Source organism: Scyliorhinus torazame, chromosome 7, assembly GCF_047496885.1.
Source record: "Scyliorhinus torazame isolate Kashiwa2021f chromosome 7, sScyTor2.1, whole genome shotgun sequence".
NCBI lineage: Eukaryota > Metazoa > Chordata > Chondrichthyes > Carcharhiniformes > Scyliorhinidae > Scyliorhinus > Scyliorhinus torazame.
The window spans coordinates 253,915,069-253,934,774 of NC_092713.1; the positions used below are offsets into that span (position 1 = coordinate 253,915,069).

At 45.5% G+C, this 19,706-nt stretch overlaps 1 protein-coding gene across 4 annotated transcripts in view; it reads left to right on the forward strand.

The window, feature by feature from the left end:
* The window catches only part of LOC140426960 (mitogen-activated protein kinase 9), a 114,150-nt gene that overhangs the window by 3,444 nt on the left and 91,000 nt on the right, over positions 1-19,706 (forward strand). For all 4 annotated transcript variants that reach the window (XM_072512278.1, XM_072512279.1, XM_072512280.1 and 1 more), the window contains exon 2: positions 5-151. In XM_072512278.1, coding sequence (XP_072368379.1) covers positions 30-151 — 122 coding nt within the window. In that variant the 5' untranslated portion in view covers positions 5-29. The remainder of the gene's footprint in view (positions 1-4; positions 152-19,706) is intronic.

Below are 19,706 nucleotides of genomic sequence, written 5' to 3' on the forward strand. Positions count from 1 at the left end.
ATAGATTCCGTTACTGAAAACACTACAACATGAGTGAAATTAACAGTGACACAGGATTCTACAGTGTACAAGTTGGTGATTCTACCTTCACGGTTCTTAAGCGTTACCAGTCATTGAAGCCCATAGGTTCAGGGGCTCAAGGAATTGTCTGGTAAGTGCACACTGAATTCTTTCAAAGTCTGAAATCTTTGTTATGTATAAATTGGATTTGCTTTTGTCTGGCTGTGAAAAAAGTGAAGCTGGGCTGCTGTGTCCCTTGCCATTTGTGTTTGCACACACTTGTCCCTCTTATTTGCATGCATTATTTGACCCTTGTCCTTTTGCATGTGTGATCTTTAATACTTTGGGATGCTCTGTAGCAGAGGGATCGTTCATGTGTCACAGAAAAGAAGCATACAGGTACAGCAGATAATAAAGAATGCAAATGAACTATTGGCATTTATAGCTAAAGGAATAGAGTATAAAGGTATGGAAGTGGAAACCAGGGGCTGGTTTAGCACACAGGGCTAAATAGCTGGCTTTTAAAGCAGACCAATGCAGGCCAGCAGCACGGTTCAATTCCCGTACCAGCCTCCCCGAACAAGCGCCGGAATGTGGCGACTAGGGGCTTTTCACAGTAACTTCATTTGAAGCCTACTTGTGACAATAAGCGATTTTCATTTTCAAGTGTTGTTGCGACTATACAAAGCATTGGTGAGACCACACCGGGAGTATTGTGCACAATTTTGGTCCCCTTATTTGAGCAAAGATATAGTGGCATTGGAGGAAGTTCAAAGGAGATTCACTAGATTGATTCCAGAGATATGGGGTTTCTCCAATAAAGAGAGATTGAACAGTTTAGGCCTAGAGAGTTCAGAAGAATGAGGGGAGATCAAATTGAGGTGTACAGGATGACAAAAGGTATGGATAAAGTAAACGTGGAGCGGATGCTTCTTTCTGTGGGGAGCTCTAGAACAACAGCTCATAGTCTTCGGATAAGAGGAGAAGAAATAGCAAATTTAAAACAGAGTTGAGGAGAAGCGACTTCTGAAGGGTTGTGAATCTGTAAAATTTGCTACCCCAGAGTGTAATGGATGCTGGGACAGTATGTAAATTTGAGGAGTTTGACAGTTTTAAAATTGGTAATGGGTTGAAAGGTTATGGAGTACAGAGAGGACCGTGGAGTTAAGGCCAGGATGAGATCAGCCATAATTGAATGGTACAGCAGACTTGATGGGCCAAATGGCCTAAGTTCTTGTATCGTATGAACTACCATTAGTCTGCCAGCCTGAAAATTGCCTGTTTATTCAGATTCTGTTCTCTGATCTTCAACTAATCCCCCATCAATCCTACTACATTACCCTAACCCCCATGAACCCTTATCTTGTATATCAAACTTCCTTGCGTCATCTTATCACATTCCTGTTGAAAACTGAAATGTACTGCATCCAGTGGCTCTTTATCTGCCTGGCTAGTTACATTCTCAAAATATGCTACTTGCTTAATAGAATGGAGTCCAGCATTTTCCCAATGACTTATGTCAGGCAAAGTGCCTTAGTAGTTGTTTTCTCTCTTCTGCATTTCTTGAATATTTGTTACCTTCAGTCCATTTGGACTGGCCCACAATCTTGGCAATTTTGGAATATCACAACCAAATGCACCCACTCCATCTGCAGTCACGACTTAGAACTCTAGAATGGCGACCATTCAGGTAATGGATTTGTCAGCTTTTGGTCCCATTAATTGCTCAAAGTACCAACGCTGTAACAATTATTTCTAATTAGGCCATCAGTTCCCTACTATTTCCACTATATATTTTTATAACTTCAGAAAAGACAGGTAGATTTTCCTTCCTGGGGTGGGAAACAGAAGTTGGGACTGTTTCCGGGCCCCAAAACAGCCCTGGTGGGGAAACAGTTACTCATGGGATTTTTGTGGCGGTTGTGGATCGTTTCTTGTCTTGGAGACAGGTTCTGCATCTAATTAAGAATTACAGGTAGGGCTCTCTAAGCTGGAGGATTGATGATGGCCTTACAGCTTGAGAGGAGTAGCAAGCTCACTATTTGAGAGGATGATTCAACATGATGGCATTTATTCTCTCAACTTTTTTAATCTTGGAAAAAAAATAGATGAAGAAGCCAGGCTACCACTGTAGGACTGAAACCGCTCTACAGGATTGCCTGTAGCTACTCCTGCACTCCGGCAGGGAGTGTTAAGTAATGGGTTAAGAGACATGCAATTAGTTGTCTCATTTATGTTAAGTATCCATTAATTGACACATATGTAAAGGGGCTTCAGGTGGCCTCTGTCAGGTGATGTGTAGTGAAGAGTTTTGTGCAAAGGCTGTTGGAATAAAATAAATGTGTGTTTGTGAAAAAGGAACAGAACTTTAGACTCTTCATATCACAGCAACTAAAACGTCTAACAATTGGTAGCAGAGGATGGTTGCTGTGTAAATGTGAAGGGTTGAAAGGTACAACTTTTCCAGATCAAACCAAGGAGTGAGTGAGAAAAGAAAGAAAAAAAGGGATATATGGCTGAACCGAGGATAAAGATGGCTGGATATGACTATCCTCCCTTATTTTCTGAAAGGGAATAGTACGACCAATGGAGAAGTGCAGTAGTTATGTGGACTAAGGTAACTGCTTTGGGAAAGAGAAAACAAGGCATGGCATTCGCTCTTTCTCTACCATATGGCAGTAAAATCCGAAACAAAGTGCTTTCTGAGCTGGAATTGGAAGAGTTAGACTCTGGAGACTTTATTACATTATATGGATAAGATTCATAAGAAAGATGACTTGTTAAGTGCGTATGAAGCATGGCCGGATTTTGATAAGTTCCGGAAAATGGAGGATATCACCATGGAAGACTATATAATGGAATTTGGCAGAAACACAACCTGGAATTTCCACATGTGTTGGCCTTTAAATTACTTGACAGTGCTAGAGTGAGTAACATGGATAGGCTCCTGGTTTTGACAGGAGTTCAGTTTACTGATAAGGATACCTTATTCGAACAGATGACAAAAGCTTTACAAAAGTTTCTGGGGAAACATTCGATTCCGATGGCTCTGATGACCCAAATAGGTCAGCCTGCAATAGGGCAGAATATGGAAGATACATTACTAACAGGATGGTGAAATCGTATGGCTACGAACAGGGCTCAAGACTATAGAAGGAGACCGAGACAAGGAAATTATGAAGACAGAAACCCAGTTAGGATACGATAGGAAGATGCACCCCAGAAATGCACGGGGCATGATAAATCGATGTTTTCGATGTGACACTCAATACCATTATGCTTTCAACTGTCCAACTCGTTATGATCATGTTTGAAGCGACACATGACACGGAAGAGTCAGAAGAGGAAAAGGATAGTGACCAGAAAGAAGGCATTGTCCTATTGACGAGCAGTTTTACACCGGTAATAAGGGTGTTGGTTGCCAAATCCTTCAACTGTGCTGTATTGGACAGTGGCTGCACATCTACTGTGTGTAGAATTGACTGGTTAAAATGTTACCTGGGAGACTACCGGGTGTGGCTATGCAGAGCTCGGTCGCATATTCGGTAGCTCCCGCTTGGAACGGACTTTTGGGCTCTTTGACAGGGCCCCCTGGCATTTGTTTGACATTTCCCGGTGTGGGAAGAAGACTGCAGCATTCCCCTGACAGTATCCCCCAGGAATGTTATATCTTTTGGTTACCAGAGCCAGCAGTAAAAGATTTGGCTTGAGCTGCAGGAATAGACAAAAGCCTCTTCCAGCATGCAGGCGGAGGAATGGCAAGCTTAAAGCTGCAATCTGACTTGAGGGCCTCTATCAAAGGTGAATTCTAGCAGCAGAGGGAACAACTGTGAAAAGATCTACCAAGGCCATTGAAGAAGCAGGGACGAGGCTTCCGGTGGTGGCCATGGAGGAGTAGGTCGCGCATTCGGCAGCTCCCGTCTGGAACCGACTCTCCGACCTTTTTCAGGAGTTTCTATAGACTTTTTGGGGCAGACTGGTGAAGCGAACACTGCCAAAAGGATCCCCTCTCGACTTCTGGTTGCGGCTATGTGGAGCTAAGCCGCACGATTCGGCAGCTCCCGCTACCACGGACTTTCGGGCTCGTTCGAGGAGCCCCAACGGAACTTTTTTTTTTAATGCAACCTGTGGGGAAGGGAAGAGAGAGGTCCCCCTCCAACTTCTATGAAACGGACCAGAAGTGTAACGGCCAAAGGAGCGGCACTGGAGCAACGGGAGAAGCGAGGGAAAGAAAACAAAATGGCGGCGGCCAGGAGATGCTTTCGGCAATTCAAGGACTCGGGATCACCCAGAAGGCCCACGAAGCTAAGATCCAGGAGGTACAGAAAAGAGTCAGTCAGAACGAGGACGAGCTCGTGGGCCTGGCGGTGAGAGTGGAGCAGAACGAGGCGCTACACAAGAGGTGGGCGGGAAGACTCGAAGACCTGGAGAACAGGTCGAGGAGAAAGAATCTGCGAATCCTGGGTCTCACTGAGGGAGTGGAAGGGGCTGATGCCGGGGCATACGCGAGCACGATGTTTGAGGCGATGATGGGCACGAAGGCCCCTTTGAGGCCGCTGGAGTTGGACGGGGCACATCGGGTGCTGGCCAAGAAGCCCCAGGCAAATGAGCCGCCAAGGGCGATGGTGGTGAGGTTCCACCGGTTCACGGACAGAGAGTGGGTCCTGAGATGGGCCAAGAAGGAGCGGAGCAGTAAGTGGGACAAAGCAGAGATCCGAATATACCCGGACTGGAGCACGGAGGTTGCAAAGCTGAGAGCGGGTTTCAACCGGGCCAAAGCGGCGTTGTACCGGAAAGAAGTGAAATTCAGAATGCTGCAGCCAGCGCGACTGTGGGTCACATACAAGGGCCAACACTATTACTTTGAAACGCCTGAAGAGGCGTGGACTTTGTACAAGCCGAAAAGTTGGACCGTAACTGAGGGTTGGTGAGGGTGGGGGGGGTGTTTTGGGGTTTGATGTGTGGTGGTTGTTGTATATAGGGGGTCAATCACGCGCAGGAAATGTTACATGGGCTGGGGGAGAGAGACAAGGCCGCGACAGGAGCTGCGCCAGAGGGGGCGGAGAGGGCTTTGGAAAGCGCGGGGTGTTTTCCCGCGCGTGGGAAGAAAGGCGGGAAGGGAAACGAAGGAATGCATATGGATTGGGAGACTCCCACGCGGGGAGGTCAATGGGACGGCGGGGGAAGCCGGGGTCAGCAGGCATCAGCTGACTTACGGGAGTGACATGGGGGGAGCAAAAAAGCTAGACAGGGTTCCAGCGGGGGAAGGGGGGGTGGGGAGGGTTGCTGCTGCACTGGCCGAAAGGGAATGGGACACAGAAGAGGTGGTCGGGACGGGGGTCCCCCCTTTGGGGGACTGGAGGGTGAGGGAGGCGTGGAAACGGGACTGGCCCAGAAAAGGAGATGGCTAGTCGGCGGGGGGGGGGCGGTTTGAGAGCCCCTCCAATCCGGCTGATAACGTGGAATGTGAGGGGCCTGAATGGGCTGGTGAAGAGGGCTCGAGTGTTCGCGCACTTAAAGGGACTGAAGGCGGACGTGGCCATGCTCCAAAAGACACACCTGAAGGTGGCAGACCAGGTCAGGCTAAGAAAGGGATGGGTAGGACAGGTATTCCACTCTGGACTGGACGCGAAGAATAGAGGGGTGGCAATATTGGTGGGAAAGCGGGTATCATTTGAGGCCAAGACTATGGTAGCGGACAATGGAGGGCGATATGTAATGGTGAGCGGTAGGCTGCAAGGGCCGTGGTTGGTGTTGGTAAACGTATACGTCCCAAACTGGGATGATGCAGAATTCATGAAGCGCATGTTGGGGCGCATTCCGGACCTGGAGATAGGAGGCCTGATAATGGGAGGGGACTTCAATACAGTGTTGGATCCAGCACTGGACCACTCCAAATCAAGGACTGGAAAGAGGCCGGCGGCGGCCAAGGTACTTAGGGGGTTTATGGATCAGATGGGCGGGGGAGGGGGGGAGTGGACCCATGGTGGTTTGCAAGGCCGCAGGCCAGGGAATTTTCTTTCTTCTCCCATGTACACAAAGTCTACTCCCGGATAGATTTCTTTGTTCTGGGTAGGGCGCTCATCCGGAGGGTGGAGGGGACGGAGTATTCGGCCACAGCCGTTTCGGACCATGCCCCGCACTGGGTGGAACTGGAGCTAGGAGAGGAGAGGGACCAACGCCCGTTGTGGCGGCTGGATGTGGGACTGCTGGCGGGCGAGGTGGTGTGTGGGAAGGTGAGGGGGTGTATCGAAAGGTACTTGGAGGCCAACGACAACGGGGAGGTGGGGGTGGTATGGGAGGCGTTGAAGGCGGTGATCAGGGGAGAGCTAATCTCCATTAGGGCTCATAGGGAGAAGACAGAGGGTGTGGAAAGGGAGCGGTTAGTGGGGGAGATTGAGAGTGGACAGGAGATACGCAGAGGCCCCGGAGGAAAGATTACTTGGGGAAAGACGACGGCTCCAGACGGAGTTTGATCTGTTGACCACAGGGAAGGCGGAGGTACAATGGAGGAAAGCGCAGGGGGCGACCTACGAGTATGGGGAAAAGGCTAGTCTGATGCTGGCACACCGGCTCCGTAAGAGGATGGCAGTGAGGCAAATAGGGGGAGTCAAAGATGGAAGGGGAGCCACGGTTCGGAGTGCGACGAAAATAAACGAGGTATTTAAGGCTTTTTATGAAGAGCTGTACAGATCCCAGCCCCCAGTGCGGGAAGAGGGGATGAGCAAGAGGTGGCTGGTGTGGGGGCTCAATTGGGTTGGAGGAGCTGAGCAAGGGTTTGGGGAGCATGCAGGCGGGGAAGGCCCCGGGACCGGACGGATTCCCGGTGGAGTTCTACAGGAAGTACGCAGACCTGTTGGCCCTGCTACTGGTGAGGACCTTTAATGAGGCAAGAGAGGAGGGGACCCTGCCCCCGACAATGTCGGAAGCGACAATTTCTTTGATCCTAAAGCGAGACAAGGACCCACTGCAATGTGGGTCGTACAGGCCGATCTCGCTCCTCAATGTGGATGCAAAGTTGCTGGCAAAAGTGCTCGCCACGAGGATCGAGGACTGTGTCCCGGGGGTAATCCACGAGGACCAGACGGGATTTGTAAAGGGTAGGCAGCTAAACACCAATGTGCGGCGGCTCTTAAACGTGATAATGATGCCATCGGAGGAGGGAGAGGCGGAGATAGTGGCAGCTATGGACGCGGAGAAGGCCTTTGACCGAGTAGAGTGGGAGTACCTCTGGGAGGTGCTGTGTAGGTTTGGGTTCGGGGTAGGGTTTCTCAATTGGGTTAAGCTCCTTTACAGAGCCCCGATGGCGAGTGTAGTGACGAACCGGCAGAGGTCGGAATACTTTCGACTGTACCGAGGGACGAGGCAGGGATGCCCCCTGTCCCCCCTGTTGTTCGCATTGGCGATCGAACCATTGGCCATGTCATTGAGGGAGTCTAATAAATGGAGGGGGGTGGTCCGAGTCTAATAAATGGAGGGGGGTGGTCCGAGGGGGAGAAGAGCATCGGGTGTCGCTATATGCGGATGACCTGTTGCTGTACGTGGCGGATCCAATGGAAGGGATGGTGGAGGTCATGCAGACTCTAAGGGAGTTTGGGGAGTTTTCGGGCTATAAGCTCAACGTAGGGAAGAGTGAGCTCTTTGTATTACAGGCGGGGGACCAAGAAAGAGGGATAGGGGACCTACCGCTGAGGAGGGCGGAGGGGAGCTTTCGGTATCTGGGGATCCAGATAGCCAGGAGTTGGGGGACCCTACATAAACTGAATCTGACTAGGTTGGTGGAGCAAATGGAGGAGGATTTCAAAAGATGGGCCATGTTACCGCTCTCGCTGGCGGGTAGAGTGCAGTCGGTCAAAATGGTGGTCCTTCCGAGGTTTCTGTTTGTGTTTCAGTGCCTTCCCATCGTGATCACTAAGGCCTTTTTTAAGAGAGTAGGCAGGAGTATTATGGGGTTTGTGTGGGCGAATAAGACCCCGAGAGTAAGGAGAGGGTTCCTGGAACGCAGTAGGGACCGAGGAGGGTTGGCGCTGCCAAACCTGGGGAGCTACTACTGGGCAGCAAATGTGGCGATGATCCGCAAGTGGGTTATGGAGGGAGAGGGGGCGGCATGGAAGAGGATGGAGATGGCGTCCTGTAAAGGAACAAGCCTGGGGGCGTTGGTGACGGCACCGCTGCCGCTCTCGCCGACAAAGTATACCACGAGCCCGGTGGTGGCGGCAAAGCTAAGGATCTGGGGCCAGTGGAGACGGCACCGGGGTGCAATGGGAGCATCGGTGTGGTCCCCGTTCAGGGGTAACCACCGGTTTGTCCTGGGGGAAGATGGACGGGGGGGTTCCAGAGATGGCATCGGGTGGGGATTGGAAGAATGGGGGACCTGTTCATCGACGGGACGTTTGCGAGCCTTGGGGCACTGGAGGAGAAGTTCGAGTTACCCCCGGGAAATGCCTTTAGATATATGCAGGTGAGGCGACAGGTGAGGGAATTCCCGTTGCTCCCGGCACAAGAAGTTCAAGATAGGGTGATCTCGGGTGTATGGGTCGGGGAGGGCAAGGTGTCGGAAATACACCAGGTGTTGAAAGAAGAGGGGGAAGTGCTGGGAGAAGAGTTGAATGGTAAATGGGAGGAGGAGCTGGGGGAGGAGATCGAGGAAGGTCTGTGGGCTGATGCCCTAGTTAGGGTTAATTCCTCCTCGTGTGCCGGGCTCAGCCTGATACAATTTAAGGTGGTCCACAGAACGCACTTGACGGGGGCGAGGTTGAGTAGGTTCTTTGGGGTGGAGGACAGATGTGGAAGGTGCTCGGAGCCCAGCGAACCACGTCCATGTGTTTTGGTCATGCCCGGCACTGGAGGGGTTCTGGAGAGGAGTGGCGGGAGAAATATCTCAGGTGGTGAAAGTCCGGGTCAAGCCAAGCTGGGGGCTAGCAATATTTGGAGTAGTGGACGACCCGGGAGTGCAGGAGGCGAAAGAGGCCGTCATTCTGGCCTTTGCGTCCCTAGTAGCCCGCGAAGGATCTTGCTAATGTGGAAGGAGGCGAAGCCCCCCAGCCTGGAGGCCTGGATAAATGATATGGCTGGGTTCATAAAGTTGGAGAGGATTAAGTTCGCCTTGAGAGGGTCTGCGCAGGGGTTCTGCAGGCGGTGGCAACCGTTCCTAGACTATCTCGCAGAGCGTTAGAGGAAGGTCGGTCAGCAGCAGCAGCAACCTTGGGGGGGGGGGGGACTGCCTGGGAGGGTGGATGAGCAAGAGATAACATGAAGGGTTAGGGAAACTGGCACGTACGGGTGAGGGCCAGTGTACAAAGCTGTGTAAATATATCATTTTGCCATGTATATATCTTGCTCTGCGCGATTTCCCTTTTTTTTTGGTTACGGGGGGGGGGGGTTATTGTTTGTAAGGGAGAAAAATTGTGTTAAAAAACTTAAATAAATGTATTTTTTTTAAATAAAAAAGAATGTTACCTGGACCCTTTGAATGCTGAAAATCATAACAAGGTTAAGGAATTTGAAAGTTCCACAAGTTTCAGGTTTGGGGATGATAATACTCTGAAGTTGCTGAAAAGAGTGATCCCTTGCAATATTGCCGGAGTGAATCATTTCACTAGCACGGATGTTCTATCAAGTGAGATACCTTTGCTTCTGAGCAGACTGTCGATGAAGAAAGCACACATGAAACTGGATATGGAACAGGATAAGGCAACAGTATTTGGAAAGACGGTGGACTTACAATTTACACAGTCGACACACTATTGTATTCCATTACTGACAAATAACATTTCAAGTAGAGTGGTTAAGGATGTGTTAATGGCAATTGAAAATGGGACTTTAGCTGATAAAAAGCTTGTATTAAAACTGCATAGGCAATTTGCACATACGTCTCCTCGGAGGCTGAAAAATGTATTAAAGGATGCAGGAGTAAGGGATGACGACTATACTAAACTGATAGAACAGGTTAGTGATCGCTGTGAAGTTTGTAGGAAGTACGGAAGGACACCAGCACGACCGATAGTAACCCTACCTTTGGCCAGGGATTTTAACGACATTGTGGCCATGGACCGTAAGATCTGGGATAAAGCAAATAATATATTTATTTTGTAGATTTAGCAACCAGATTTAGTCAATCAACGATTGTACGAAGTAAAGAAAAGAGAGTAATTCTGGATCAAATCGTGGAAAAATGGATAGGGACAGGAATGGGTCCACCGGCAAAATTCCTTACGGACAATGGGGGAGAATTTGCTAATGATGAGTTTAGGGATATGTGTGAAAACTTGAATATCACAGTTATGAATACGGCTGCAGAAAGCCCATTTAGTAATGGTGTCTGTGAAAGAAATCATGCTGTCATCGATGACGTGCTTTGGAAAATTTTGGCAGATCGACCAAATTGCAGCTAAATTCAGCTTTAGCATGGGCAGTACATGCAAAGAATTCATTGCAGATGGTTGGCGGCTATAGTCCTTATCAATTAGTGTTTGGTAGAAATCCTAAAATTCCGTCCATTTTGGATGACCAGCCTCCAGCTTGGGAGGGGACTACAATTAGCTCTGGTTCTGCTGAACATTTAAATGCATTACATAGCAGTAGAAAAGCTTTTTTGGAAGCAGAAGTCTCTGAAAGAATTCGCAGAGCTTTAAGACATAATGTACGACCATCAGATGCTGTTTTTCAGTAAGGGGGCATGGTATACTACAAGAGAGACAATAATGAATGGAAAGGCCCAGGGAAGATCATAGGCATAGATGGCAAAGCAATTATTTTGCAACATGGTAATCAAACTGCTAGGGTACATTATTCAAGGATAATGGGTACAGATTTCAAATTTAGACAGAGCAGACAGACATGACGAGGAACCAGAGTCATCTGGTACGCATGTGTTACAGAACTACGAGGACCAATTAACTGATATAGACAGGTTTTCTGTGGAGGAACACAACACTTCTGATGAATTAGAACAGGCCATTTTTCCAAATGTTGGTACAAAAGTGACATACTTGCCTGAAGGGTCTAGTCAATGGAAGGATACAACTGTTATTCGTAGAGCAGGGAAGGCCACTGGAAAGTATAAACATTGGTTGAATGTACAGCATTCAGGGGAAGGAGCCAAGACAATGGATTGGGAAAACGAAGTTCAAAAATGGAGGGTACAGAAACGCAGTGCCAGTTCAGATAGTACATTGGATAGTGAACAGGTCCACAGGAAAAGGTCGAGAACTATTGAAAGGACATCCCACAGCAGAAGGAAAAGATCATGCAGTAGCAGTACAGAACGAGAACAGGCGGGAGAGGGGACGTAGTTTATCAAGATCTCGGAACATGAGTAAGACTATGAATACTAATAGGAGTAGAAGTCCACATGCACGTGAGGTTTTGGTGGCTTCAAATAAATTAGATGAAAAAGATATCAAAGAAGCTAAACAGCAAGAATTGCATAGTTGGAGTGAATTTGGGGTATACACGAAGTACCGGATAGGGGACAAAGAGCTCTATTCCACAGATGGATTTGCACGGAAAAGGTTCTTCCGGATGGAACTTATAAGGCAAAGGCCAGGCTTGTGGCAAGGGGATTTGAAGAAAACTTAGAAGATCAGGATTTAAGGGTAGATTCACCTACAGCAGGAAAGGTTATTAGCCACAAAGGCATGGGAATGCAAATCTATAGATATAAAAGCTGCCTTTTTGCACGGGTATCAGCTCCAGAGAGACATTTTTCTCCGTCCGCCTAAAGAAGCAGCTAACACAGAAGGGGTACTCTGGAAGTTGAATGAATGTGTATATGGATTAAATGATGCTTCTAGAGTCTGGTATTTTTCGGTACGGTCAGTTTTGTTAAAGTTAGGCTGTTGCCAGTTGCAAGCAGATCCTGCAATGTTTTACTGGCTCTATAAAGGAAATCTTTCTGGCATTTTTATGATGCATGTCGATGATTTTTTTGTGGGGTGGGACTAGTGATTTTGAAGCTATTGTAATCTCTGGTTTAAGGAAAGAATTCAGGGTTGGAAGTCAGGCTTCCGGTGCATTTAAATATATTGGACTGGAAATTGGACAGACTAAGTTAGGGGCAACTTTACGTCAGCAACCTTATTTGGAAAGCATCAGCCCAATAGCAATTAGTCTTGGCCGAGTTTCACAAAAAGACGCAATGGTTTCAAAGATAGAAAAAGAGCAACTGCGAAGTTTAATTGGGCAACTGAACTGGTTAGGTAGACAGACTAGACCGGACTTGAGTTTTGGCATCTTGGAGTCGAGTACAAAAATGAATGATCCCCAAGTGGAAGACCTAATAAGAGCAAATAAAGCATTGGCCAAACTAAAAATGCAGGAGTGTGTTTTGAAGTTCCCGGTTTTAGGTGACCGTAGGCACTTGAAACTCATCGTTTATAGTGATGCGTCCTACGCAAATTTATGTGATGGGGTTTCAAGCGCAGGATGTTTTATAATTTTCCTTTTGGGGAACAATGGTAAATGTTGCCTGTGTGTGTGGGAAACAGAAAATAAGGAGAGTGGTAAAAAGCACTTGGGCAGATGAGACGTTAAGCCTTGTAGAGGCAGTGGATATGGCCTTTTACATAAGTCAGATATTGACAGAAATTTTGGGATTGGGGATTTGGGTAATATACCTATTGACTGTCACATTGACAATAAATCCCTGTGGGAAAACGTGCACTCTACAAAAAGTGTCAATGAAAAGAGGTTACGGATAGACATTGCAAGTTTGAAGCAGATGTTGGACAGAGGGGAAATAACAAAAATTAAATGGGTCGACAGGAGCTATCAACTGTCAGACTGTTTTACGAAAAGGGGGGCGAGTTCACAGAAACTTTTGGATAGTGTTAATGAAGGGCGCTTGTTTCTGTGACTTTTTTTCTTCTTTCTCCAAACAAATAAAAGGGGGGGAGGGAAATCATGTGTGTATTTGAGTTTCTTGAAATTTTGTTTTCACCTAATTATTTTTTTTTTCTCCAAGGAAGGGGAGACTGTTAAGTAATGGGTTAAGAGACATGCAATTAGTTGTCTCATTTATGTTAAGTATCCATTTAAAAAAAAAAAAAAAAAAAATTTTTATTAAAGGTTTTCATAAAATATCAATAACAAAATGAGAAAGAAAAAAGAACCCAACAGGGTTAAGTACAAAACACAATCTAAAAAAGCAACCCCCCAAACCCCTCCTCCCCCGCCCCCCCTCCTCTGTACATAAATAATAAATTAACATTAACACCCCGACTTAACACAACAGGTGTATACAGACCCTCCAGTGTAAATAACATAAACAAAAATAAAGTTCCCCCCCCCCCGAGCTGCTGCTGCCATTGACCAATGTCTACCATTCTGCCAGAAAGTCTAAGAGCGGTTGCCACCGCCTAATGAACCCTTGTACCGACCCTCTCAAGGCAAATTTCACCCTCTCTAATTTAATGAACCCTGCCATATCGCTGATCCAGGATTCCACGCTTGGGGGCTTCGCATCTTTCCACTGAAGGAGAATCCTTCGCCGGGCTACCAGGGATGCAAAGACCAGAATTCCGGCCTCTTTCGCCTCCTGCACTCTCGGCTCCTCTGCCACCCCAAATATTGCGAGCCCCCAGCCCATTTTGACCCTGAATCCTCCCACCCTCGGCACCGTCCTCGCTACGCCCTTCCAAAATTCCTCCAGCGCTGGGCATGCCCAGAACATATCGGTGTGATTTGCTGGGCTCCCTGAGCACCTAACACGCCTGTCCTCGCCCCCAAAGAACCGGCTCATCCTTGTCCCGGTCATGTGTGCCCTGTGCAGCACCTTAAACTGTATGAGGCTGAGCCTTGCGCACGAAGAGGAAGAGTTCACCCTCCCTAGGGCATCTGCCCACGTCCCCTCTTCGATCTCCTCTCCCAACTCCTCCTCACACTTACCTTTCAACTCCACCACCGAGGCCGCCTCCTCCTACTGCATCATCTGGTAAGGTTCCGAGATCTTCCCCACTCCCACCCACACCCTGTACTGTGTGTGGCAGTATTATGTTAAGTATCCATTAATTGACACTATGTAAAGGGGCTTCAGGTGGCCTCTGTCAGGTGATGTATAATTAAGGGTTTTGTGCAAAGGCTGCTGGAATGAAATAAATGTGTTTGTGAAAAAGGAACAGAACTTTAGACTTCATATCACAGCAACTAAAACGTCTAACAGGGAGGACTCCTAGGCTGACTGCCCCTTCTCTCTTTCCCCCCCCCCCCCCCCCCCTTCTCCCTCCTAATCTTGCCTTCGCAAAAATGGCTGGGAGGCAGGATGGAATTGAGGAACAAACCTGCTGACCATTGGAGTTGCCCTCCTCTGACCCTGTACACTCAGTTCCATTTTTTTGTACTCTTTATCAATTTCTGGTCTTGGCTGTTTTCTAAAATATCCCAATCCTCCGGTTTGCTACACTTTTTGGCAGTATTCTAAGATTCAATCTTCGACTATCCTTAAATCTTTTCATCATGAATAGATAATTTTTCATTTGAATTTTATTTCTTGTTATGGGGAAAGGCATTTTCAGAACCCCAAAATGTATCATTGAGTTCAACCAACCTCCCCCTTTAATGCTATTGTTGCTTTTCCGAGCACACTGCTTGTTCCCTAGGTGTGGGATTACAATTATGGACAAGTGGGTTTTTGAACACAAAAAAATGTTTATCCCATGAACTCAACTTAATCTCTTAAATAAACATTAGATCTCTTAACATCCCTTACTTCAAAGATAACCCTGAAAATATTACAACACTAAATAATCCTTCAGTTATTCCTTTCAACATCCATGAGACTTAACACCATTAAACAGAAACACATCAGGTTAAAGGCTTTACTTTTATGATTTTAAATCACCCAAATGATCTAGAGATAGTCTTTCATGGCAGAGATCACAGCAGATCCAGCTCGCTGCAAACACAGACACACATCCAAGCTCTTTTCCTCAAAACTGAAACTAAAAACTGCAAAATGGCTGATCTAAAATCAAGCTCCACCCACACTCTGACATCATTGCATTTCTTAATGGTACATTGCTTAAACATCCATTTCTTAAAGGTACTCTCACATGACACCACTCCCCACGAAAAAAAATAAACCATCAACTTCAAGATGGTTTCATTTTTCACTTTTGTACCATCCACTAAGAAATGCACACAGTAAATATACATTTTCATTTAAAGAAAACAACACACTCAAACAGATATAACAATATAGTCCCTTTTTCTTCTTCCTCCAACCAAAATCCTTCTCGATTGACAGTCTCTTTGAACAAGAAAGTCTCTGCACGATCCATCCATTCCTCTACTCCTCGGCAATTCTCTTTAGAATCAGATACTTTAGTTCAATCTGACCACAGGGACCCTTGCAATTCTCCAATACAGGAACATTATTGATCACAGCTTTCAAGCAGTCAAACGCCTGTCAAAAGTCCGCTGTCCATTGAAATTTTAAATGTTCCTTTAGCAAGTCCATCAGGAGTAATCACGCCACAAAACCTTTGCACAAAGGTTTGATTAAATTCATTCATGTTAAGAGATCGCATTGTCTGCCTTTGTCTTGAGGGTATCGGAAACTCCGCAGGGAAAGTGATTCGGGCTTCTCCAAATTCACTTTCGGCTAGGTTCATCACCAAACCCGCCGCCTGAAGTCGATCGAAGAACTCCATAAGATGTTTTAAATGTTCTTTCCATGTCTGGAAGTTGGAAATAAAAGCAGATTGTCCCACTTTCTCAATGCAATCCTTCAAACGTGGGATAGGATAAGAGTCCTTTCTTGTAACTGCATTCACCTTTCGATAGTCCACACACAACCATTAGGTACCGTCTGGTTTAGGTACCATCACTATGGGTGAGCTCCATTGGCTGCAACCCACTTCAATTATGCCATTTGTAAGCATACTCTCAATCTCTGTTAACCTGTGCCAATTTTAAAGGGTTAAGTCTATATGGATGTTGTTTAATAGGAACAGCATTTCCCACATGTACATCAGATATAGCCATTTTGGTACTTCCCAATTTATCTCTCCAAATTGCCCATGTGATATCAATAACTCTTTCAGGTCAGTTTTTTTTTCCTCTGGAAGGTAACTTAACAATTCATCCCGATTTTTAAGAACATCCTCATTTTCCAATTTAATTTGAGGTATGTCAAATTCACAGTCATCTGGATTTGGTTTGTCACCTTGAGTTAAAATCATTAAAACTTCCTTTTTCTCTCCTTCCCTTTCAAAGTACCTTTTAAGCATATTCACATGACACACACTTGGTAAACCTTCTATCTGGGGTTTTTACCATATAATTCACCTCACTTAATTTCCTTTCAATCTGATACGGTCCACAAAACCTAGCTTTTAAAGGCTCCCCTACCACTGGTAACAACACTAAAACTTTATCCCCACTGGCAAAACTACGAACTTTGGATTTCTTGTCCGCTACCCGTTTCATCACATTTTGTGCAACTTTCAAATGTTGCCTAGCCAATTCACCTGCTCTATTTAATCGTTCCCTAAAATTTGACACGTAATCCAATAGTGTAATTTCCGATTTCTCACCCATCAATTTTTCTTTAATCAATTTAAGTGGTCCTCTTACCTCATGACCAAAATTTAGTTCAAAAGGACTAAATTTGGTAGACTCATTCGGTGCATCCCTAATTGCAAACAATACGAATGGAATTCCCTTATCCCAATCTTCTGAATAATCTTGACAATACGCCCTCAACATCGTCTTTAATGTCTGATGCCACCTTTCTAACGCTCCCTGCGATTCTGGATGATACGCAGTTGATTTAAATTATTTTATTCCCAAGCTATCCATAACTTCTTTGAATAACTTTGAAGTAAAATTTGATCCTTGATCCGATTGAATTTCTGTGGGTAGTCCATATCTAGTAAAGAATTTAAGTAACTCCTCCACAATCTTTTTAGCTGTAACATTACGTACTGGAATGGTCTCTGGAAACCTGATAGACACATCCATTATAGTCAAAAGATATTGATTCCCACTTTTTGTTTTAGAAAGGGGTCCTACACAATCAATTATGACCCTCGTAAGAGGTTCCTCAAATGCTAGAATGGGTATTAAGGGCGCTGGTTTTATCACTGCTTGAGGTTTCCCTATCACTTGTCGTGTGACATGATTGACAAAATTTAACTACATCTTTATGTAGTCCAGGCCAATAAAAATGTTTCTGGATTGTAGCTTGAGTTTTCCTTATTCCCAAATGACCTCCCACTGGTACCTCAACACCTCCTTTCTATACCCTACAGGCAATACTACTTGATGAACTTCTGCCCACTTTTCATCCGCCTGCATATGTACAGGTCTCCATTTTCTCATCAAGACATCACTTTTGCGGTAATAACACTGGCATACTCTCGGATTCCTCTTCCGTATATGCTTTTTGATATATCCGTTTTATTTCTACATCTTTCTGTTGTAACTCCGCCAATTTTCCTGAACTAAAAATATCCGCCTCATCCTCCACCTGTTCTTGTTCGTTTTCAACCATCTGATCAAAAATCGTTTCTGGTAATTGCACTTCCACTTCATCTTCACTCTTTGATTTCTCCTCTTGTCTTAACCTGTGACTTGCGACCTTGTTACTGCACAATCTGGAAAAATCCCAGGATATTTATCCTTCAATACTTCTGATTTTGCACTGGCTTATCAACCACAGTAGGCATCACTCCCACCTCCGATCCAGCTATATCATTACGCAAGATAAACTGTATTCCTGGACAAGATAGTTTATCTATTACTCCTACTACCACTTCACCACTCTTCACTGGACTTTCCAATCTTGCCTTATATAATGGAATGCTACTCCTGTCACCCTGAATTCCACATATCACCACCTTTTCTGGCAACATTCTTCCCAAACTACATAATTCCTCATCTCTTACCATTAAAGATTGACTAGCCCCTGTATCTCTTAAAATTGTGACTTCTTTACCTGCTCCTCCTGATACACACGAGTAAACTTTACCCACACAAGTAAATTCTTTAAAGACATCTGGCACCTTCCTAACAATTACTTCTTGAACAGGCTGTACAATCGTTTGCACCTCCTTCGCTTCCCTTGGGCTTTCCTTTTCCACTCTAACAAATCCCACTGTCTTATCCTGTTTTACCACATCAGCCTTCCCAGTGCTTTTCTTCAACCACCAACACTGTGACTTTACATGGCCTAGTTTATTACAGTGAAAACATTTGAAACGTTTCATTTCTTTTCCACCCTCCTGGATTTATTTTTAAATCTGAGGTACACTCTCTTTATTGTCTCCCATCAGATCACCTTTACCTTTACCACTTGAGTATTTCTCATGTCCCCAGTTTCTATCCCTCACCGGCTGAAACTGATGTCGGAAACCAAGCTTTGATTTATGAACTAATCCATAATCATCTGCCATTTCCGCTGCTAATCTCGCAGTTTTAACACTCTGTTCTTCCACATGAGTTCTCACTGCATCAGGAATTGAATTTTTAAACTCCTCAAAGTATAATTTCTCTGACAGCTTCATATGTTTGGTCTATTTTCAAAGCCCTTCTCCACCTATCAAAATTTCTCTGTTTGAGCCTTTCAAACTCCATGTGTGTTTGACCAAATTCTTTCCTTAAATTTCTAAACCCTTGTCTATAAGCTTCAGGCACTAGCTCATATGCACTTAAGATGGATTTCTTCACCTCCCGTTCCAGATACCTCCTCCGGTAGTGATGCAAACACTTCACTAGCTCTACCTACCACTTTGTTTGAATCAGTAATACCCACATGTCCTGTGGCCATTTCATTTGTTTAGCTATCTTCTCAAATGAAATGAAAAAGGCTTCCACTTCCTTCTCGTCAAACCTTGGCAATGCGTGGACATATTTAAATAGATACCCACCAAGTCTTCGACTAAGACCCTCTTTCTCACTATCCTCATCACTATCCTCCAACTGTACGTTTCCCTTTATGCCTGCCAATTTTAACTGACTTTCCTGTTTCATGGCCATTTTCCGAAGTTCAAACTCCCTCTCTTTATCTTTTTCTCTGATCTGTATCTCCCTTTCTTTTTCTTTTTGTTCTGCTCGGGCTATTCTTTCTTTTCTCCTTTCTTCTCTCTCCTTTTCTTTTTCCTCTCTCTCTCTTTCTCTTTTTCTTCTCGCTCTCGTATTCCAGCCGCTTTAATTCTTTCTCATGTTTCATTTGTTTAATTTGCAACTGAATTTTTTCCATTTCCAATGAGTCAAATTCTATCTCGGGCAACTTTAAATGCTTAACCACCGCCATAATTACCTCATCTTTTCACATTTTGACAGGTAATGTTAACTGCACTGTTTTTGCCAGACCCAACAGTCTGTTTTTACTCTCTGAAAGTAAGGTATTACGTGTGACAGTCTCCACCCCCAAAAACATCCAAGCCTCTGAAAGTGTTCACAACACTCTCCCCACTTAAACTAAAATACCACATCCCTTGAGTCCCCAATTGTTATGGAAGAGGCGTTTTCAGAACCCCAAAATGTATCATGGAGTTCAACCAACCTCCCCCTTTAATGCTATTGTTGCTTTTCCGAGCACACGGCTTGATGCCTCGGAGTGGGATTACAATTATGGACACGTGGGTTTTTAAACACAAAACAATGTTTATTCCATGAACTCAACTTAACCTCTTAAATAAACATTGGATCTCTTAACACCCCTTACTTCAAAGATAACCCTGAAAATATTACAACACTAAATA